At 60.4% G+C, this 20,172-nt stretch overlaps 1 protein-coding gene across 1 annotated transcript in view; it reads left to right on the plus strand.

The window, feature by feature from the left end:
• ZFYVE28 (zinc finger FYVE-type containing 28) overlaps nt 1-11,991 on the plus strand; it is a 111,230-nt gene extending 99,239 nt beyond the window's left edge. The window contains exons 9-13 of the mRNA XM_027103926.1: nt 4,944-5,077; nt 6,614-6,730; nt 7,780-7,884; nt 10,053-10,156; nt 10,729-11,991. Of these exons, the coding sequence (XP_026959727.1) occupies nt 4,944-5,077; nt 6,614-6,730; nt 7,780-7,884; nt 10,053-10,156; nt 10,729-10,860 (592 nt within the window). The 3' untranslated portion in view covers nt 10,861-11,991. The remainder of the gene's footprint in view (nt 1-4,943; nt 5,078-6,613; nt 6,731-7,779; nt 7,885-10,052; nt 10,157-10,728) is intronic.
• Nucleotides 11,992-20,172: the final 8,181 nt, after the last annotated feature.

Below are 20,172 nucleotides of genomic sequence, written 5' to 3' on the forward strand. Positions count from 1 at the left end.
TATTCTAAAATACTGGCTGTATTCGCTGTGCTGTTACAATATGTCCTTGTAGCTTATTTATTTTATACTTAATAGTTTGTACCTCTTAATCCCCTACCCCTATCATGCCCCTCCCTCCTTCCCTCTCCCCAGTGGTGACCACTAGTGTGTTTTCTATATCCGTGAGTCTCCTTCTGTTTTGTTATATTCATTTGTTTGTTTTATTGTTTAGATTTCTACATGTGAGTGATAACATACAGTATTTGTCTTTCTCTGTCTGACGAATTTCACTTAGCATAATACGGTCCACGTCCATCCATGTTGTTGGAATTGACAAATTTTCATTCTTTTTTATGGCTGAGTAATATTCCGTTGTATGTATACACCACATCTTCTTTATCCATTCATCTGTCAGTGGACACTTAGGTTGCTTCCGTCCTGGCTATTGTGAACAGTGCTGCTGTGGACATTGGGGTGCACGCATCTTTTCTGTTTTCATTTTCTTTAGCTATATACCCAGGAGTGGAATTGCTGGATCATATGGTAATTCTATTCTTAGTTTTTTGAGAGACCTTCCATACTGTTTTCCAAAGTGGCTGCACCAATTTACATTCCCACCAACAGTGTGGGAGGGTTCCCTTTTGTCGACATCCTCAGCAACACTTGCTATTTTTGGTCTTTTTGATGATGGTCATTTGATGGGTGGGAGGTGATATCTCATGGTTTCGATTTGCATTTCTCGGATGATAGCGAAGTTGAGCATCTTTTCATGTGCTTTTCATCTGTATGTATTCTTTGGAAAAATGTCTATTCAGGTCTTCTGCCCATTTTTTAATCTGGTTTATTTTTTTTATTTTTTTTATTGAGTTGTATGAGCTGTTTATATATTTTGGATATTAACCCCTTATTGGTCATATCTTTTTCAAATATTTTCTCCCATGGAGTAGGTTATCTTTTCATTTGGTCGATGGTTTCCTTTGCTGTTGCAAGAGCTTTTAAGTTTAATTAGGTCCCATTTGTTTATTTTTGCTTTTGTTTCCTTTGCCTTGGGAGACAGATCCAAAAAAAATATTGCTATGGCTCATGTCAGAGAGTGTTCTGCCGGTGTCTTCTTCTAGGAGTGTTATAGTTTCCAGTCTTCCATTTAGGTCTTTAATTCATTTTGAGTTTATTTTTCTATGTGGTGTGAAAAAACGTTCTAATTTCATCCCTTTACGTGCAGCTTCCAGTTTTCCCAGCAGCACTTATTGGAGAGACGGTCTTTCTCTATCTCAGCACCATCTTTTGAAAAGAGCCTTCTTTCCCCGTTGGATGATCTTGGCGCCCCTTTGGAAAATCAGTTGCCCACAAACGTGTGGGTTTATTTCTGGACTTGCAATTCTCTTCCGTCGTCACGTGTCCTATGCCAGTGCCTCAGTCGTATTTACTGGCGTTTCATGCTAAAGTCCACGTCATGAGTGTGAGTCCTCCAGCTTGTTTCTTTTTCAAGATTGTTTTGGCTGTTCTGAGTCCTTGCGTTTCCGTACGAATTTTAGGATCAGCTGGTCAACTTCTGCATGGAAAAAGAAAAGGCGGCTATCTTGACACAGATTGCATTGAACTTATTGACCAATTTGGGGAGTATTGCCATCTTAACGATATTAAGTCCTCAACCATGAACATAGGGTGTCTTTCCATTTATTTAGGTCTAATTTATTTCAGTGACGTTTTGTAGTTTTCCGTGTGTCACTCTTGCACTTTTTTGTTAAGTTTATTCCAAATATTTAAATCTTTTGGATGCTATTGCAGATAGGGTTGTTTCTTAATTTCATTTTCAGTTTGTTTATTGCTACTCTATCTTAATATAATTGGGTCTTCAACAGTAACTGCTTTATTGGTATATAGTATATAGATCATTCAGTTCACCCTTTAAAAGTGTATAATTTTTGCTGTACGCCCGAAACTAACACAACATTGTAAATCAACTATACTTCAATTTTTTAATTATTAAAAATATGTACTATACAAGTGTATAATTTAATGGTTTTTAGCATGTATTCACTCTTAACCTGTTGTATTGATGCCAAATCCATCAGCTCTCTTCGCTACTTAACCTTTCCAGTCCCCTTTCCTCTGCCCTCCCCTGTCCTAAATCTTTTTTTTCCCCTACTTTTTAATTTTGGCAAAATACATCTAACATAAATTTTACTCTTTTAACCATATTTAAGTGTACAATTCGGTGGCATTGTACACATTCACAATGTGGTATAACTGCCACCACTCTTTATTTCCAGAACTTTTCATCATCCCAGACTGAAACTCTGTCCCCACTCAAGCCCCCTTCCCCAGCAGCCGGCACCCACCATCTGCTTTCTGTCTCTGTGAATGTGACTCCTCCAGGGACCTCACGTAAGCGGAGTCACACGGTGTTTGTCCTTTTGTGACCGGCTTCTGTCACTGGGCCTAATGTCCTACAGGTGCGTCCATATGGTAGCTGGTGTCAGAATTTTCTTCCGTGTTAAGGCTGGATAATATTCCATCGTATGGAGGGACCACGTTTTGTGTATCCATCATCTGTTGACGGGCACTTGGGTTGTTTCCCCTTGGGCTCTTGTGAATAACGCTGCTGCAAATAGTGTGTGTAAATATTTGCTTGGGCTCCTGCTTCCCAGTCTTTTGGGTGAGGCTGTGAACTGAGACTGGGGGCGTTGATGGAAGCTGACACCCCGGACAGTGATGTTGCATCCCCCTTCTTTACTCAGCTCCCAGGACAGGGGCCGCCAAGTCCACACCCCCCAGGCAGAAAGTCAAGGGCTTCGTCTCTGGAAACCTGGCAGGGGGTCTGGGAGGGCAGAGCTGTAGATCATCACAAGGGTCCCAGCCTCGCCCTCAGCCTCCCACCGCTCCTCCACGTTCTGGTGAAATAGTACTGATAAGGGCACTTCCCTGGTGGCGCAGTGGCTGGGAATCTGCGTGCCAAGGCAGGGGACACGGGTTCGAGCCCTGGTCCGGGAGGATCCCACATGGCGCGGAGCAGCTGGGCCCGTGCGCCACGGCTGCTGAGCCTGCGCTCTGGGACCTGCGAGCCACAACTGCTGAGCCCGCATGCCACAGCTGCTGGGGCCTGTGCGCCTGGAGCTTGTGCTCCGCAACAAGAGAGGCCACCGCGGTGAGGGGCCCGTGTGCAGCAACGAAGAAGACCCAATGCAGCCAAAGATAAATAAATAAAATAAATACACTTTTTAAAAAGAAATATTACTTACAAACCAATGTTCACGTCGCTAGAGTGTGCCAGTCGGACGTGCACTCGTCTGAGCAGGGGGAGCCCATGAAGCCAGTCTGGGGCCCTTTCCAGCCCCAGCGCCCCCTGCACTGAATTCTCAGGCGCGTCACATCTCCGAGCTTCCTGATGGTTTGACACCAAGGGACGTGCCCCTAAGTGAGATATCGGGCGGCTGTGCGCGTCTCTCTGCCGTGTCGGCGAGGGTCGTCCACGTCCACAAGGGGCCAGGGCTGCTCACCCGCTACAATCAGGCGGGCCACAGCATGACAGGATGACAGTGGATTCTCCTCCTCCATCACTGGTGGATTTTACTGGAACTTCCAGAACGGCCCTGAAGGTTCTGCCACGTCTGCAGTTGCACAGGGCAGGGTCTTGGGTGTGTGCCAACCACGGCCCCTGGGCTGAGGAGTGTGCCAGCTTCTCTGAGGTGATGCCAGAGCACCTCCCCAAAGTCATCCACCAGTTTACACTCCCACCAGTGATGCGAGGGCGGCCGCTATTCCGCCATGCCAGGAGGCCACGCCAGGGCCTCTCTCTGACAGGGGTCTCTGCATTTGAGGCAGGCATGAAAAAACCAACTCCCCCACAGAAAAGCAGAAACAGAGATAGTGCAGGCCACCAAAGGCAACTTCTAAAAAATTATAATGACGGACTTCCCTGATGGTCCAGTGGTTAAGACTCCACGCTTCCACTGCAGGGGGCACAGGTTCAATCCCTGGTCAGGGAACTAAGATCCCGCATGCCTCGCGGCACAGCCAAAAAAAAAAAAAAAAGAAAATCAGAAAAAATATATAATTAATGTTTCTAGATAGATAAAATATTTCACATCCATGAAACAACAGAGAGAGCAGGAAATTAAAAACCTGGTAGCAAAAATGTCGAGGGGAAAGTCGGAGAAAAAAAGAGGAAATTTCCCAGAAAGTGGGACAAAACGGCAGAAATAGAAGATGGGAGATAAATGGTTTAAGAACAGGACGGTCAGTGGACGCCCTAACAGCGTAGGCTCAACTGCGGCCACTACTTAGGGCCGCAGGGTGACCCCTGAACAGCAGAGCCCACAGCGCCTGCAGCAGGACCCCTGGGCCGTGGGAAGGGAAGTGCATGGCGGGGACGAAGGACAGTCTTAGTAAAACAGCACCACGACCTGGGGGCTTAAAATAACAGAAATCTCTTCTCTCGCAGGCGGGAGGCCAGAAATCTGAAATCTGACAGGGCTGTCCCCGCTCCGGAGGCTCTCAGGGAGGGTCCTTCCTGCGTCTTCCAGCTTCTGGTGGCTCCGGGCACCCCCAGGCTTGTGGCCACATCACCCTGATCTCTGTATCGTGGCCACTTCACCTCCTCCCCTCCCCCGTGTGTCTGTGTCTCCTCTCCCGTCTCCCACAAAGACACTTGTCCTTAGATTAGGGCCACCAGGTAATCCATGATGTCTCCTCTCAAGATCCTTACCTTGACTGCAGCCGCAAAGACTTTTCTTCCAAACGGGTCCTGCTGGCAGGTGCAGGGGTTAGGGTGTGGACACATCTTCTGGGAGCCCATCAGCCCCCTGCAGAGGGTGTGAGTAGGGGCGGTGACTGTCCCACGGGAGGAGCTCAGCACGTGGTGTTAGCCCCAGTGCGCTCCCGCGACGAGGGGGGCCTCCGGGCAGAGCTTTTGCCTTCCCTCGTCCCTCCACCTGCGCTCCTGTGTTTCCTTCTCTGCACAGCGGCTTCACGGCCGGCTCCTGCCCCTCAGACGAGATGGGGCCGGACGCAGGCCCCGTGGCCATCAGAGAGAAGATCCGGTCCCGGTTCCACGGCAGCCACGACCTGATCCACCGCCTGTTTGTCTGCATTTCAGGTGCCACTTCTGGGCCTGGGGCGGGGCATGGGCTTGGGGACACACGGGGGCTGGGGGCGTGCTTTAGCGGAGCGGCTGGCCCAGGTGCGGGAGGTTCCCCCGCTGATGCTGGGCTGCTCGGGTGTCAGCCCTGCCTTGGGCCTTCCTCACCACATCACTTCATCCTTCGCCCGCGAGCCCCGCCATGAGCCCGGCCCGGTAAAGAGGCGGGCGTCGTGCTTTGCCGGGCCCTCCCGTGGGGGGTGGAGGACCCCATTCTGGTCCCAGTGGCCCCTCACTGCTCACACAGGGAGGCTCTGTTCAATGTGTGGGTCAGAGTTCACTGTGCGTCCTGTCCCGACTGATGTTTCCGCTCTTGGGGTGGCAGACAACAGGACGATGACTGTTGTCTCCCTGGGGAGTTCAGTGAGGGGAGTGAGCACAAGCGGTGTCTTCGTAGCAGCGCTTTCCCTAGATTTGTGTGTTCTGAATAGCTGCCGCTTTCTCATGGTTTAAAAGTATGACAAGTGTGCAGTGAAGTCCACCCTCCTGGCCTCCTGCCTGCCCTTCCCCGACACCTCCCCGGGGCAGCTGGGTTCACACAGTGCCCGTCCTGCAGCCCAGCTCCCCTGGCCTGGAGTGTCCGCGGCACGCCCGGGCCCCCGGGTGGAGGGGCAGCCACGGGGCAGCCTGTGGACTGGCGGACACTGCAGGTCAGGATCATGATCCCCCGGGGTCACTCGGCACTGCCCCCGGCCAGGCCAGGTGGGGGCACGAGGACCTCGGGGTGACTCTGAGCTGCGGTTCAGACATCTGCCGGAATCCACTACACGGGTTTGTTTAGAGGTCTGGGGAACATCATGCCAGCTGGTACTCAACACGGCTGCTGGCACGCGAGGAAGCCCCCGGAAGCGCCGGCCACGGTATCAGCGCAGTGATGGGTCCCGGGGCGCCCATGTGCTGCTGGGATGTGCACGGTCACTCCCTGGCTTTGCTGTTAATGGCACCCCCTCGTGCCCCTGAAGAGCTAGCAGTGCTCTTCACTGAGAAGGGCCGAGTCCACCTAATTGAGAGACAGAGGAAACCTCTGCAGGTGAGGGTGGGAGAAGCCTTGTCCGGCCAGGGAGCGGGGGCCGGCTGGCGGGGGGTGCCGAGGAGCCGGCGCTGGGCCCCATGTCTGGGCAGGGTCCACCCTCGGCCCCCCAGCCACGTGGAACCTCACCGCATCCCCGCAGTCGAGGTGGCCGTGAGGGGAAGGTGCTGCCACGCAGGTGGGCACAGCTGGGGGCTCTGGGGCTGTCCCTCAGTGAGGGGCCAGGATAAGAGCACGAAGGCGAATAACTGGCCCCCGGGGGAGGGCTGCTGGGTGCTCTGCCCCCCTCCGCCACCTCCCCTTGACTCCTGAGCTTTTGCTTCTGCCAAAAGAGCGTCACGGGGGCGGGGCAGCCTCTTCTCGCGCCCACTCACCCGAGGACACGTTGGTCTCTGACCGCAAGCCCTGGCTGGGTTCACCAGCTGCCAGGACCTAACCCCCCCTCCTCGGGCGTCCTCCCCCAGGCGTGGCCGACCAGCTGCAGACCAACTACGCCAGCGACCTCAGAAGTATTCTCAAGACCCTCTTCCAGGTCATGGCCACCAAGCCGGAAACGGACGACAAGGAAAAGCTAAAGAAGGGTGAGTGCCAGCTCAGGACAGGCTCTGAGGCCTAGGCTGACCGTCGTGCCCACCCCCCCCCCCGGATGTGGGGGGCCTGCGGAAATCTGCACCCCCAGACCTGGCCCGGCACCGCCACCCGGCTTTTGTGGGCAGAGGGGCACAGGCCCTGGGTACCCCGAGAGGTGGGCTTGGGGACGCATGGGGGTCACAGCCCCACGTGCCCACGCCCCAGCCAGGCCACCCCACTTCCGACAGCTGACGGGCCTGGAGACAGGACCCGGAAGCGGTACACTGTCACTTCTACCAAACTCCGTCTGTCAGAGCAGCCAGGGGCCAGCCCAGAGCCAAGGAGGGGACGTGGGTTCCCTGCTCAGGGGAGTGGCCGTCTGTGAGCTGCCTCACATACTCACACACGCGTGCACACACACGCGCACGCAGAACAGAGTTACTTGGTGAGGGAGCAGGTGTCAGGCAGGGAATGCTAAGGCACCGGGAGCTTGGCCCCTCGCTCCCTGGAAGGAGGTGGCAGGGTCCGAGCGTGGGGAAGGGGCCCGAGCCCTGCTTGCCCACCCTCTGCTGGGCTGAGGCTCCCATTCTGGGCGAGCGGCCTCTCATCATAGGGGCTTCTGCTCAAGAACGTCTGGACACACGGGGCAGCCGGCCCAGCCCTGGAGGGCATGTCCTCGCCCATAGGGAGGAGAAATCTGTCCTGTGTGCCGACCCAGCTGTGCCGCCCAGGGTCCACACCACTGGACCACACTGCCCCCATCTGCCAGGGGATTCTGGGCGGGGCTGCCTTCTGGGGCTGGCTTCTTGCTCTGCAAGCAACGACGGTGGGCCCTGGGGCCGGGGGCCCACAGGCAGGACCAGCTGCACACCTGAGGGCACTCGGATGGGAAGGCCCCCTGCGGGGTCAGCACCCAGCCTGCGGGGACGCTGGGTGAGGGCTGCGGTGACCCACTCCACACGCGGGACTGGGGGTTGTTCGGGGGCTACTCCCCGCTGGCGGCACCTCCCAGGGACAGGTGGTGGCCCACTGACCCCAGCGGCCACCCTCTCTCTTCTAGTCACCCAGACCCTGCGGAGCGCGGCCTTGGAGGACTGCGCTCTGTGCCAGGAGACCCTGTCATCCTCTGAACTCGCAGCCAAGACCCGAGATGGAGACTTGGAAGGTGCGTGAGGGCCCGGGAGCCAGGGGCCAATGCACTGCGTGCCGAGCGGAGAGCAGGAGCCCTGTCTGGACGTTTCCGCCGCTCTGCCCTGGACTGCAGGCTCGGGGCGGGCAGCGCTCCTCCAGCGGGGGCCCCTCCCCAGACACCTAGACGTGCCGCTTCCCAGGGGGTGCAGCCTCTTACTCCAGCTTCCCTCCTGGGCTCCCAGGATGGGCACAGGTCCTCTGAGCTGCCACCACCTAACCTCAGGCCCATTACTGGACATCTCAGCCTGGGGGGCAGAGGGAGGGTGTGAGGAGCACTGAGATGCTGGGGTCCAGGCCGTTGACCGCAGCTGGAAGTGGCTGGTCCCGGGCCACAGGCACACTGCCGACCCCTCAGCGTTCACCTGCCCCGCAGGAAAGGCCTCCCCTAGCGGCCTGCTCCCCCGTTAGCCTGGAGGTCGGCCGGCTGCAGGCCCGGCGGCTTGGCAGTCAAGGAAGGAGCGTCCAGGGTGGGCTGGGGGCACTGGCAACACATCTGTGGGGAGGGGGCCGCCCAAGGCCTTTGGAAGGGGCCGGAGGCCTGGAGAGGTGCTCAGACGGGCAGCGGCAGACGGGCCTGGGCAAGTGTCGAATGCGACTGGAGCTGAGAAGGAGGCGGCTGGCCCCGGTGTGCCTGGCCGGCGGCGCGGGTCCCCGCTGGTCCCGGCTCAGGGCCTCCCTCGCACTGCCCCTTGGCCGGGATCCCCTGGGGGCGGCCACACAAGCTTCCCTGCTTGCTAAACGCCCTGAGCCTGGTCTTCTCTGCCCTCCTGTGAAAATCGCACACGGTGCCATAACTAGAACGCCCGCCGGAAACTCGGAACCCCTGCTCGAGGAGCGTGCAGGTGGTGGACTGTGAGGTCTGGAGGGGCCCGGCCCACTGCCAGGGCCATGTCCCCCCGTGGGCCGCCAGTCCAGCCCCCTCCTGGGAGTGGCTCGCAGGGCAGGGCGTGGACCCAGCAAGTCCTCAGGACCCTCACCATCCTCCTCGGGCGGGGGTCTCGACTTGTGTGTTGGAGCTGGCCTCGTGGCCCGGCGTGGCCCCGGAGCTGCCGGGCGCCGTCCAGGGCGTCACTGGGGCCGGCCAAGGATTTCACACGGGGGCGGGGGAGGGTGGCAAGCATGAGAAGCCACCTCCCTGCAGTCGGGGGTGAGCTGATGGGGGGTGAGCTGATGGGGTCCGGAGCAGAAGCGGGAGAGCTGGGTGGGAGGGGTCGGGGGTCGGGGCGGTTCTGTGCGCGGGGCGGGGGGGGGGGGGGGGGGGGGGGCCCTCGGGGGCGGGGGGGGGGGGAGGGGGGGAGAGAGGGAGGCGAGGAGACCCCGGTCTCTGGTGGACAGGCGGCCTTGCTGAGTTCCCTTGGGGGTTGTGTGAGAGTGGACGGGAGACCCCTGAGCCCACACTGTGGCCCCAGGGAGCCATCCAGGTGTTCATTCTCCCTCTGGGCGGCGGTACTGGGCTTGGGGTTGGTACGCAGTGGGCATCTTATGTCTGGGGTGGGAGGAAAGGCATGTCCCCCCGTGCAAGATGGCTTCTCCCAGCGCCGACACACACCGTCCCACCCAAATTCCAGAGCAGAGGCCCAGAGGCTTCCCCCGTGATCTCCTGGAGAAGTGACATGGGACAGGCCCACAGGCAGCTGCCAGGCTGCACAGGTGTCGGGAGAGGCCAGGGCCAGCCTCGGGGCCTCTCCTCAGGAACCTGAGAACAGCCCTGGAGCTGGGGTGGGCGGGGCTGATTGACGGAGGGGTCCACAGAGGGGGCTGATTTCTTCATTTCCCAACCCCCATTTTTGCCCAAGGGCCCTGCCAGGCTGGGTGCCGGCCGGGAGAGGGTTGTCCGGGTGGACGCTCCCTGCCCGTGCCCCGAGTCCTGGGGCGAGGTGCAGGCCGCAGCTGGGGTCCGATCGATGAGCACGGCCGACAGCTGCAAAGACTGACCCGTCCATGGGACACCGTCAGTTTCCTGAAACCGCAGCCGGTACCGAGCCTCAGGGAGGACCGGAGGGGGGGAGTTGGGGGCAGGCTGCCCCACCAGAGGCTCCTGCACAGCCGCCAGCCTCCGACCCCCACCCCAGTCACCGGTCCCCACTGCCGCCACCGCACGGGTCCCTCTGGCTGACGTGTCCCCCCCTGTCGTTGTCATAGACCCGCCCGAGTGGGTCCCGGACGAGGCCTGCGGCTTCTGCACCGCGTGCAAAGCCCCCTTCACCGTCATCCGCAGGAAGCACCACTGCCGGAGCTGTGGGAAGGTGGGTGGGGCGGCCGAGGTCGTCCCGCGGCCCCTCGGGCTGTCGCTGCGGGCATCCCAGGGGCCGTCACAGACGTGGCGCCGAGGTCCGGAAGTCCGGACCGATGCCCCGGGGTCCTTGTGCAGACACGCCTGAGCCCTGGGCCCTGCTCTGCCTTGGCACGGGGTGTGGACTCCAGGCACTCCGCCCGCTGGGTGTGGTGGTGCAGTGCCCAGTCCTGGCCACTTCAGACCTGAGGACGGGGAGGGGATGGAGGGTCTGAGTAGGAGCCTGCAGCAGCCTGGGTATGGGGCCAGGACCCCCTCCGTCGGCGCGGCCTCCTGACCAAGACCTGCGCCAGGTTTTCCTGAAGGTTCCAGCCCCACGGGGCGGGGTGCCGGGAGACACCCACCCGCGCACGCCCGGGATGCTCTGGGTGGGAGGAAGGGCAGGAAGGACGGCGGCACCCGGGGCTCCGACCCCGTCCTTGCTGCGCGCCCCTGAGAGGCCAAGGTCAGGAAGGGGTGAGGCGCAGGGGCTGCTGGGAGCCCTGCCCAGCCCACTGGCCCCGCCTCCCGCCCTTCGCCTTCCAGATCTTCTGCTCCCGCTGCTCTTCGCACTCGGCACCGCTGCCCCGCTACGGGCAGGTGAAGCCCGTCCGCGTGTGCACGCACTGCTACATGTTCCACGTCACGCCCTTCTACAGCGACAAGGCGGGCATCTGACACGGTGCCCCAAGCCCGCGAGGGCCCCAAAGGACGCCAGGGAGGAGGTGCCGAGGAGGAGGCCTCCGGCCACGGGAGGGTCTTCACCGCATTTCATCCAGCTGCCGCCATCACCGCTGCCAGGGCTGCAGGCCGCCCTGACTTCCAGAACGTCCAGGGCCTCCACCCCACCCGCCCTGGCCTCCGCACCCATGGGGACCCCAGGCCAGCCGCAGGGGCCAACAGGAGGTCAGCTTCAGCCAGTGGGGGGACCTGGGGGTGCCAGGCGGCTGCCTGGGCTGGGTGGGCTTTCCTCCCGCCCATCCGCCTGTCCCCCTGCCCTGCTGAGATGCGGCCTTGAGGCTGGACCGTAGCAGAAGGTCCGCCCTGCAAGGGGAAAGTAGGGATGGTGTCTGAGCTCAGGGCAGCCTCGGCCCCTGGGGCTGAGTCTGGGGAGATGGTGGACACCTCTGGGGGCCGGCGGGGTCGGGGGGGCCTGGGGCACCGCAGGGCTTCCCCACACGCTGGCCAAACCAGAAAGCCTAGGCTTTTCTCTCTCCAGGGCCCTGAGCCCACAGCTGCCCGCCCCCTGCTCCCCTCAGGACCTTGTCTCAGCAACATGAGTCTCATTGCTTGTCGGAGAGGGGACATGCAGAAGCAGGCCTGGTGGTCCTCTGGGCAAGCAGGCGCGCCCCTGCTGCGGTCTGCCCGCCCCGGTCCACCAGCCGATGGCGGGGTCAGGCGGCGGGCAGAGGTTTCCCAGCTTCCGAGGCCAGGGCTCTCCAGGGGGCTGAGGACCCCCGGATGTTGCCCGCTTGGCTGCCACTTCCCCTTCCCTCTGCACCCCTGGGACCCTGGCCCACCTCCTCAGACCCCAGAGTGGCCCCGGGCCCCAGCACAGACACCTCCTCAGGCTTAAATCTCAGGCTTCACATTGCAATGACGATTGCAGTTTTATTTTTAGAGAGATGACATACCTACTGCTTCTTTTATAGGATAAAATCCAATTACTATTTGACACTGGAATACACACGCACAAAAACAGCTTCTGTGGGAGAAGAAAAGCATATAATGGAGGGTATATTATGTATGCAGATTATTTTTATTTTCTAAATGCTGTAATTCAAAACCATTTCCATAAATCTATTTAAGGATTGCAGACACTCTTGTTCCTCATGTGAACATGGATGGACTTCTTTTTCTCCAACTGGCAGGTGACGGGGCTCTTGCTAAAGTTCATTGTCCTCTAGGAAGCTGGGGGCTTCTGGACTCCTGGGACAGTCAAAGGGCAGGACTTGACTTCCCACCAGCCCCCAGGAGAGGGGTGGCCGCCCCCCAGCCCCAGCTCCCACTGCCTGCGACGGCTCCGCCTCCCCACTGCCCGCCCACCCTGCCCAGCTCCTCTCCTCGTGTGTCTTCAGCTCAGACCCCTGGCGTCTGTGTGCATTGGGGTGGGCAGTGCTCTGTTACACCCCACCTGGGGCCCTGGAGAGAATGCAGGAGGGCAGACCAAATGCTGGGGTTGCCAAGGCGATGGGGCCTTCCCTTGGGACTTGGGTGTCCAGTCCCTCTGAGGTGGGCGTTGGGAGGCCAGAGAATGGGGGCGTGGCTGCAAGAGGCCCCAGTGGCCACCACACCCATTTTCTTTCTGGTAGGTGAGAAAGTGTTTCAGAGCCCGGGGGCTCCTCTGAGCAGCGCTGAGTCCTTTGGGAGCAGAAGAGAAGTGGCATCCAGGGAGACCTGTGTCCTTAGCTGCCCAAGACCAGGCCTGCCCACCTGGACAGAGTCCCTCCCACTCCTGTGGATGGCGGTGCCTGTGTCGCTGGCTGGACAGCAGTGCCTTCAGGAAGTCAGCCCCCTGCAGGAAGCCCCCGTGAAGCTACACTCTGGGGGTCCCCCTCCCTCTAGGTACCCGCAGTTGTCACCTTCCAGACCTGGGACGTGGTGGTCCTCACTCACCAGGTCGGGGTGGGAGAGGGAGTGGAGACCCAGGAAGGAGGGTCTGCCCCGATGCTCACCCTCGGCCCAGACACAGCTGCCCTCCAGAGGGACGGCCTAGACCCCAGCGGACAGAGGGGTGGTCTCCAAGCCAGCCTTGGGCCGCTTCTGTGCAGTGTGAGGGGACGGCAGCCCACACCCCAGCTGTCCTGCAGGAAGGCCTGTGGCCACGGGAGCGCCCAACGAGGGTCAGTAGCCGTCCCATCTGCCCAGAAATTGGGATTTTCCACGCTAAGTGGGGGACGTGTGGTCACTCTACCCTTCTACAGGGCTGTCCCCACCCCAAGGGTAGAGCCAGGACCTGGGGGTGGGGAGGGGTTGGTCCAAGGCAGAGTTTCCCGCTCAGGAAGGATCTAGAAGGAATGAACTGCTGCCCACCTACAGCAGGGGCTCGGGACTGGTGGGGGCAGGGGTTTGGAATTAGCCCTCGGGAGCCAGCCTTGGACCTCGAGCAGGTGCCCTTCCGGAGCCTCAGCTTCCCCGTCGTCACCATCGTTGTCCTCGTCCCTGCTTCTGTTTCCTGAGGGCCGTCCCCTCCACTCCCCATGACAGTCCTTCGAGTGACACTCCCTTGAGGGGGCAGGATCCCATGTCATAGATGGGGAACCGAGACTCACAGAAGTTAGCAGGCAGCCCATCCGGGCCACGGGCCTTTAGAAGGGTCACGCGAGAGGCAGAAGGGGGTGCTGGGAGGAACCGGCCCAGCTGGCTGTGCCTGGAGGGCCACCTCCAGGGAGGGCAGCTTGGACACACAGCGCCCATGGCACGCCGTGGTTTGGTGGCTGGAGAGGGGCTGGGGAGCTGCCAGGACCCCGCCCCACCACCTTTCGGGGCAACACACAGGCCTGGGGAGAAAGCCACGGGAGTGCTCCAGCACCTCCCCCCACGAGCTTCCGGCGACAGGCGGGGGGGGGGGGGGGGGGGGGCCGCCCCCCCCCCCCCCGGGCCCCCGGGGGCAGGGGGGGGGGGGGGGGTGGGGGTGGGTCCCCCACAGTCTCTCGGGACCCAGACGCAGGCTGCAGCATCCCCGCAGGGCAGGCCACCAAGTCCAAGGAGGGAGGGTGTAGGGTGGGAGCACCCAGAGCTCTCTGTGTCCCAGCGGTCGGGGAGGCCCTGGGACAGGAAAAGTCCCTGAGCCTGGTCCCCGGGGAGGTGGGGAGAAGGCCGCCTCCTCTCCCGTCCCCGTCCTGCCCCGTCCTGCCCCTTCCACCGCAGGCTCGGCTCAGGCCACTCCCACACACCCTGGCCTCTGGTGGTGCCCCTGCTGCCGGCCCCCACCCGTGACTCATCTGCCCCACAAATATGCCCGCATACAGCAGCCTGCCCCCAGGCCCGGCCCACCCCCCCAGGCAGGCAGGCAGGCAGGCAGGCAGGCAGGTGGACACCCACACGGGGCGGGGGCGCGGGAAGGAGAGGAGAAAGATGTCAGTGCCCTGGAGGCTGATGATGCTGGTGGGGCACTACCACCCCGGAGGCGGGTGGGTGGGGCAGGGCTGGGGGACACTACCCTTTCCCCACCAGGGCACCGGGTGGGCTCCTCCGAGGTCCCTGCTGCAGCCCCTAATGGCCACCAGGGGGCGCCCCGCCCAACGCCTCCTCTCCCACTGTGGCCCGGCGGCCAAGGCGTTGGGGCAGCTGGAGCACTGCCTGCAGGAGCTGCCCCACTGTGCGTGGGCACTCCAGGTCCAAGCAGGGCCCCCCGCACAGACGCACCCGGCGGCCAGGCCCTAGTCCTCCAGAGAGCGTCCTGGCCCAGAAAGGACCACAGGCAGGGCAGACCTCGCCCCAAATGGCGGGGGGAGTGGGGAAGACGGGTCCTGGTCTGAGCTGGGCATTTCAAACCACCAGGGCTGGGGGTGGGGGCTGACACCCCACGGCGGGGGGGTTGGCTTCCCGGCCATTCCCAGCTCTTCCTGTTCTCTGGAGTCTGCAGTGGAAGCTGGGGGAAGGTGAGCAGGACCCAAAGCGCCCACCCTAGGCCACCGCCATGACCTGACCCAGAGCCCTGGCGGCTCTTGTCTCCTCTTAGGCCCACCCAGAGCCACCTCCTCCAGGCAGCCTTCCCAGACAGGGGCACCCCCCAGCCCCCACCCTCACACACATTTTCAGAGCAGAGTCTGGGACTCTTTGCAGGAGTCAGCAAACCTCTCAGAACCTCTCCTGCCTCTGAGACTGGGGAGGGGCGGATTCCAGGCCAGCACAAGCTCAAACTTAACCTCACCCCAGAGACTTAACATGTGGCTTGGGTTCTGCTGGTGTGCTCATTTGCTTCCAGGAGTTCAGGACAGCTCAGGGCTGGATCCTGCACCTGAACTGGGCAAAGATGAGCACCCAGACCCTCTAGACCTGCCCTAATCCTAACCCTGGGGGGCTGCAGGTCTGGGAGCAATGCAAGCTGGCTGAGCTGACTGGGCCTTGGCGGGCGGGCAGGATGTCAGTGGAAAATGGGGTACCAGAGCTACAAAGACACAGCCTACTTAGAAATGGTGATGATCCCATTGGAGAGGTGAGGGTGGAGCGCAGATGGGGAACAGGGCTGGGTCCCCACAGGCACCAATCCTGGGCTTTTGCTGAGCAGGGGAGGACATGGGCAGATTTGCGGTTTGGGCCCCTCGGAAGAAGGAGGAGTTGGTGGGGCCGAAGCCAGGACCCCACTGCTCCATCAGAGGCAGTAACACGGCTCAGCCGGGGTCACTGCTCTGACCTTGCCATGTCCCCCGCCCCCATCACTCAGGACCCTGTTGAGCCACGTGGGCTATGATCTGAGAGGCCTCTTCACCCTCCGACGGAGGCGGCTCAGGGCACACTCACCAGAGCCTGATCTGCTGCCCTCTGGGTCTAGAAGCAGCTGGATGACTGACGGGGGGCCTCAGCGTGGGGGGCAGGGGTGGGTTTCCCGGACTCAGGCCCTCAGGGCATCCAGCCTGAGACTAGGAGGTCTCCATCTTATGACTGTGTGTGGCAGCCAGGGCCAAGTGAAGGCCACCTGGGCATGGCCTGGAAGGCCCGGAAGGCTTCCTGGAAGAGGTAGGGAAGCAGGCCAGGAAGGCCTAGGCCAGAGAATCCTAGACGGTAGGACTGGGAGAGAGGTGTTGGGGTGAGTCCCGAAGCACCTATTGCTCAAGGAAGGGAGATCTGCCGGTTACTCCAGGTTCATCCTCCCCAGGCCTCGGGGAAGAAAGGGCGCTTAGGAACAGCCATTAGGGCCCCTGGAGCAGCAGCGGGGCCAAGCCGGGCCCCTTGTCCTGCCCCACCTGAGCCTGGGTCCAGCCCCTGGGACTGGAGGAGGCCCTGAGCTGTCAGAGGTCCAGACCCTCTCATTTTTGGAGGCCGCACCTGACACCACAGCAAGTGCCTGAATCTGCGTTACAACCCTCCTCCATAACTTTCTTTTCCTGTAAAAAATTTTTAAAAGAAAATTTCATTGTCTTGCTTTTGGATATTTTTGGCTACAAGAAATTAATTCAATTTGTCGTCTAAATTGTTCCAGGGTCATTGAGTAGAGTGGGAAAATCTTGTAAGGTGAGAAAAAAATCTACCCTACACATTGGTCACAAGAATAATGAACTTTCTTCTTATGTTAAATTTAAAAATGGTGTTGACGTTAGGTTGACTATGCAGACGTCTATTACATCTTCATGCATCTTGATTTTGCTGTTTTCTTGTATTCTGGAGACAGTTTTTTCTGAGTGATAAACTTTTTAGAAGGCCCCCAATGCCCTTGGCTGGGTGGCTTGTGCTCTCTTTGATGTGACTCTGATACTGACCGATGGTGACTGGACAGGCCCTGCCCCACTTCCCCATGTGGAGGGCCCCGGGTTAGAAGCACTTGCTGATTTGGGGCTGATGTTAATATCCCTGCCACTTCCTGCCCCCACCCAGAGCCCACTGCTCCCCAGGGCTTAATACACATCCTTCATCACACCCCACAACCACCCTAAGAGGTCGCTACTGCCAACTCCGTTTTATAGCTGGGGAAACGGAGGCTCAGAGAGGTTTAAGGGACTTGGCTAAGGTCTTGTGGCCAGACTAGAATCCAGGGCAGCTTTGGGGGAGGGACCCAGTGACAGAGACCCCCAGAACTACCCCTGGTCCTGGCACACACCAGGCCGTCTCAGTGCAGAGGAGCCAAGGCTTCTGGGATGCCGGTCGCAAAGCTGGGCTAGGCCTGGCCCTCCAGCACCTGATCACCCTAGAAGTCATCTGTCCCCAGGCCTCACAGACCCAGAAACTGCCGGAAGGGAGCTGTCTGAACCTGCCACCGCCCGGGGTCTGAGGAGCGGCAGCATCTGGCTGGGGGAGGATTCCAGCCCTGACCCTCACTCCCAGCCTCCTGCCCCGAATGCTGGGCCTGGGGACTCTGGTGGCAGCTGGAATCCACCCCAGTGACCGACGACGGGGCAAGAGAGGAGGCAGGGTCAAGGCCAGGTCATCCTGGAGGTGTGAGGGGCGTTCTGGAGGAAGAAGGGCCTCACACACCTCCTCAACCTGGGTAGCGGTGGGGGTGCTTCCTGATGCCGCGGAGAGCCACGGGCGTGTCCCCAAATCAGTGTGTGTGGTGGCCAGGTGGGCGGGCAGGATGGGATACGGGGCCCGGAGAAGGGGAGCCCAGGCCCAGTCAGCATGGGGGAGGCTAGGAAGTAGTCTCCCAGAGGTCTCCTTCCCTTGGGCCTCCTCAGAGGGACCCCTGGCAGGCTCCCGGGGTGGGGGCAGGGGGAGCAAGCCAGCCTTTCCCAAGCTTCTCACCAGAATCCTTCCCCCAGTGCCTGGAGCTGGGCACAGCCGTTCTCATTTGAGGGCCAGGGAAGCTGAGGCTGGGGTGGGCAGGTGGAGGAAACGCTGGGAGCAGACCCCGCCTTCCCCCAAATCCCTAAGTCCCTTCTGGATTCAGGCCCCACCCCTTCTCCCAGAGCCCCTGGCTGGGAGCTCAGGGACAGGGACGAGCTGGGCTTCCCCAAAGGGCAGTGAGGAAGAACAGTCGGGAGGATGGGCCAGTAAGGGGAATGGGGGCTGGTCCAGGAGGGATGCACTGCAGGGGGGGCCCTAGGAGCCTGGGTGCACGAGAGGGGATTCAGGGCTGAGGGCAGAAGCGGCCCAGGCTCTGTCTTCGGCTCTAAAGGAAGGTAAGGGTGGGGTCCTGGGCTCCCAGAGGGAGGAGGCCTGAGATGCCCGTCTCCTCCCTCCCCGGCATGGCCTTTGCCGGTTCCCACTCGGAAAGTCCCCGCACAGGAGAAGATGCAGTAAGAGCTGGGTAGGTGAGGGGTTAGGCGAGGAGGCAGCAGGCCCAGCCTGGGCTCCCAGAAGTCTTCCTGGAGGAGGTGATTCGGCCCTGTTGGAGACCTGCCCTATGGAACAGGTCCTAGGGGCGGCACCTCGCGCTTTCCTCGGGCCTGGACCAGCCAGCGCCGACCCAGGGCCGCCAGCGGCACCCACACCGCCCCTCCCACCTGGGGGCAGGGGCTCACTGAGGCTCCGCGTGTGGAGACTTGACGGGTCCCGGGCAAGGCCATCACCCCATATATCCTCCCCCGTCCCAGCACCCCAACCCGCGGTTCATCGTCCTCCGGAATCTCCCCGGGGAGCTCTGGACTCGCTCACAGCTGCGCGTCGGGCCGGAGCGAGGTCCAGCTCGAGGACACGCCCGCTGCTCCCCTGGCCTCTCTCCTCCCCCCATCCGCCGTCCGGCCCACGCGGCGCCGCAGGGCTCCCCTCGGCCTGGGACCCCGACGTTTCACTCACTTCGTCGGCCCCGCCCACTTCTCCCCGCACTCCTCGCGGCGCGGTGGTGCCCACACTCACAGGCAGTGTGGACCCCGCGGGCACCGGGAGGTGGCCCGTCTCGGGTATGGCTGGGGGAGGGGTCCCCCAAAAGGCCTAGATGTAGTCGGAGGCAAGGTGGGGACCACGCCCCTCCCCTGCAGTTACACCTCGGCACCAGCACCTGTGCTGTCCGCTGTGGCACAAAGCGCACCTCATGCCCCGCGGCAGGAAGGACGGTGGGCGTCCTGCAGGTGCACTTACACCGGCATAAGTGCAGGCTTTAGGACTGGGGCCAGCAACCCACCCCTCACATAAGCAGGGATGGAGTGACCTTGCAAACACCAAGTGGTGAGCCAGGGGTCCTGCCGCCCACACCCAGAGCCCCGAATGCACCCAGCCCTCCCCAGAGCTGGGCGCCCTCCGTTTACCCGCACAGCCCTGAGCAGCTCTCCGGAGTAAGCTGGAGGGGCGCAGCACCCAGTCTGTGATAGGGCTCTGCCCTGGCCCTGGGGTGATTGTGGAGCAGGGGCAGAAAGGGCCAGGGTTAACGTCGAGGTTTTTGGTTTTGTTATTTTTATTTATTTTAAAAATTTATTTATTTCATTTATTTATTTTTGGCTGCGTTGGGTCTTCGTTGCTGTGCGCGGGCTTTCTCAAGTTGCAGCGAGTGGGGGCTACTCTTCGTTGCGGTGCACGGGCTTCTCATTGCTGTGGCTTCTCTTGTTGCAGAGCACGGACTCTAGGCACACGGGCTTCAGTAGTTGTGGCACACGGGTTCAGTAGTTGTGGCACACGGACTCAGTAGCTGTGGTGCACAGGCTTTGTTGCTACGCGACATGTGGGATCTTCCCGGACCAGGGCTGTAACCCGTGTCCCCTGCATTGGCAGGCATCCGGATTCTTAACCACTGTGCCACCAGGGAAGCCCTGGTTTTGTTTTTGGGGTGTTTTTTGGCTGCGCGCGGCATGCGGGATCTTCATTCCCCGACCAGGGATTGAACCAGGGCCCTCTGCAGTGAAAGCGCAGAGTCCTAACCCCTGGACCGCTAGGGAATTCCCTTCAGGTGTTGTTTTAATGTCCACACAGAGCTGTCTAATGCCAGTTTCCAAGTTCCTCACTGGGCCCTGACACCCTAGGGGGGCACACATTCCTAAGTCCATTTCTCAGATCAGGTTGTGCTGGTCCAGGAAGTGATTTGGTCTCCACGCTCCTGTGTCACCAGCCCTGGGTCATGTGTATGACAGCCCTAATCTCCATTCCGCTGGGACTGCTGGGAGACCCTGGTGAGTCCCTAAACCTCAGGATTCCCAGCTTCTTGTCTGTAAATTGAGGGTGCGGAAACCCAAGGAAACCCATATAGAGCAGTCAATAGGTCCTAGGACTGAAAGTGTTTGATTTTTAATTTTCGTTCTGTTTTGTTGGCAGCAGCATTGCGGGTGGGGTGTGGTGGGTGGGTACAGTCACTTATACCCCACACTCTCCAGTCTGAAGGTCCCCTCCGCAGAAGCCCCCAGGCCATCAATCTCAACCACCTGTGAGAGGGGACATCAAGGGGGACTGAGGCCAATCCGGGTT

This window comes from Aethalodelphis obliquidens, unplaced genomic scaffold (genome assembly GCF_003676395.1).
Source record: "Aethalodelphis obliquidens isolate GAN/ISIS:26980383/991018 unplaced genomic scaffold, ASM367639v1 scaffold6, whole genome shotgun sequence".
Lineage (NCBI taxonomy): Eukaryota > Metazoa > Chordata > Mammalia > Artiodactyla > Delphinidae > Aethalodelphis > Aethalodelphis obliquidens.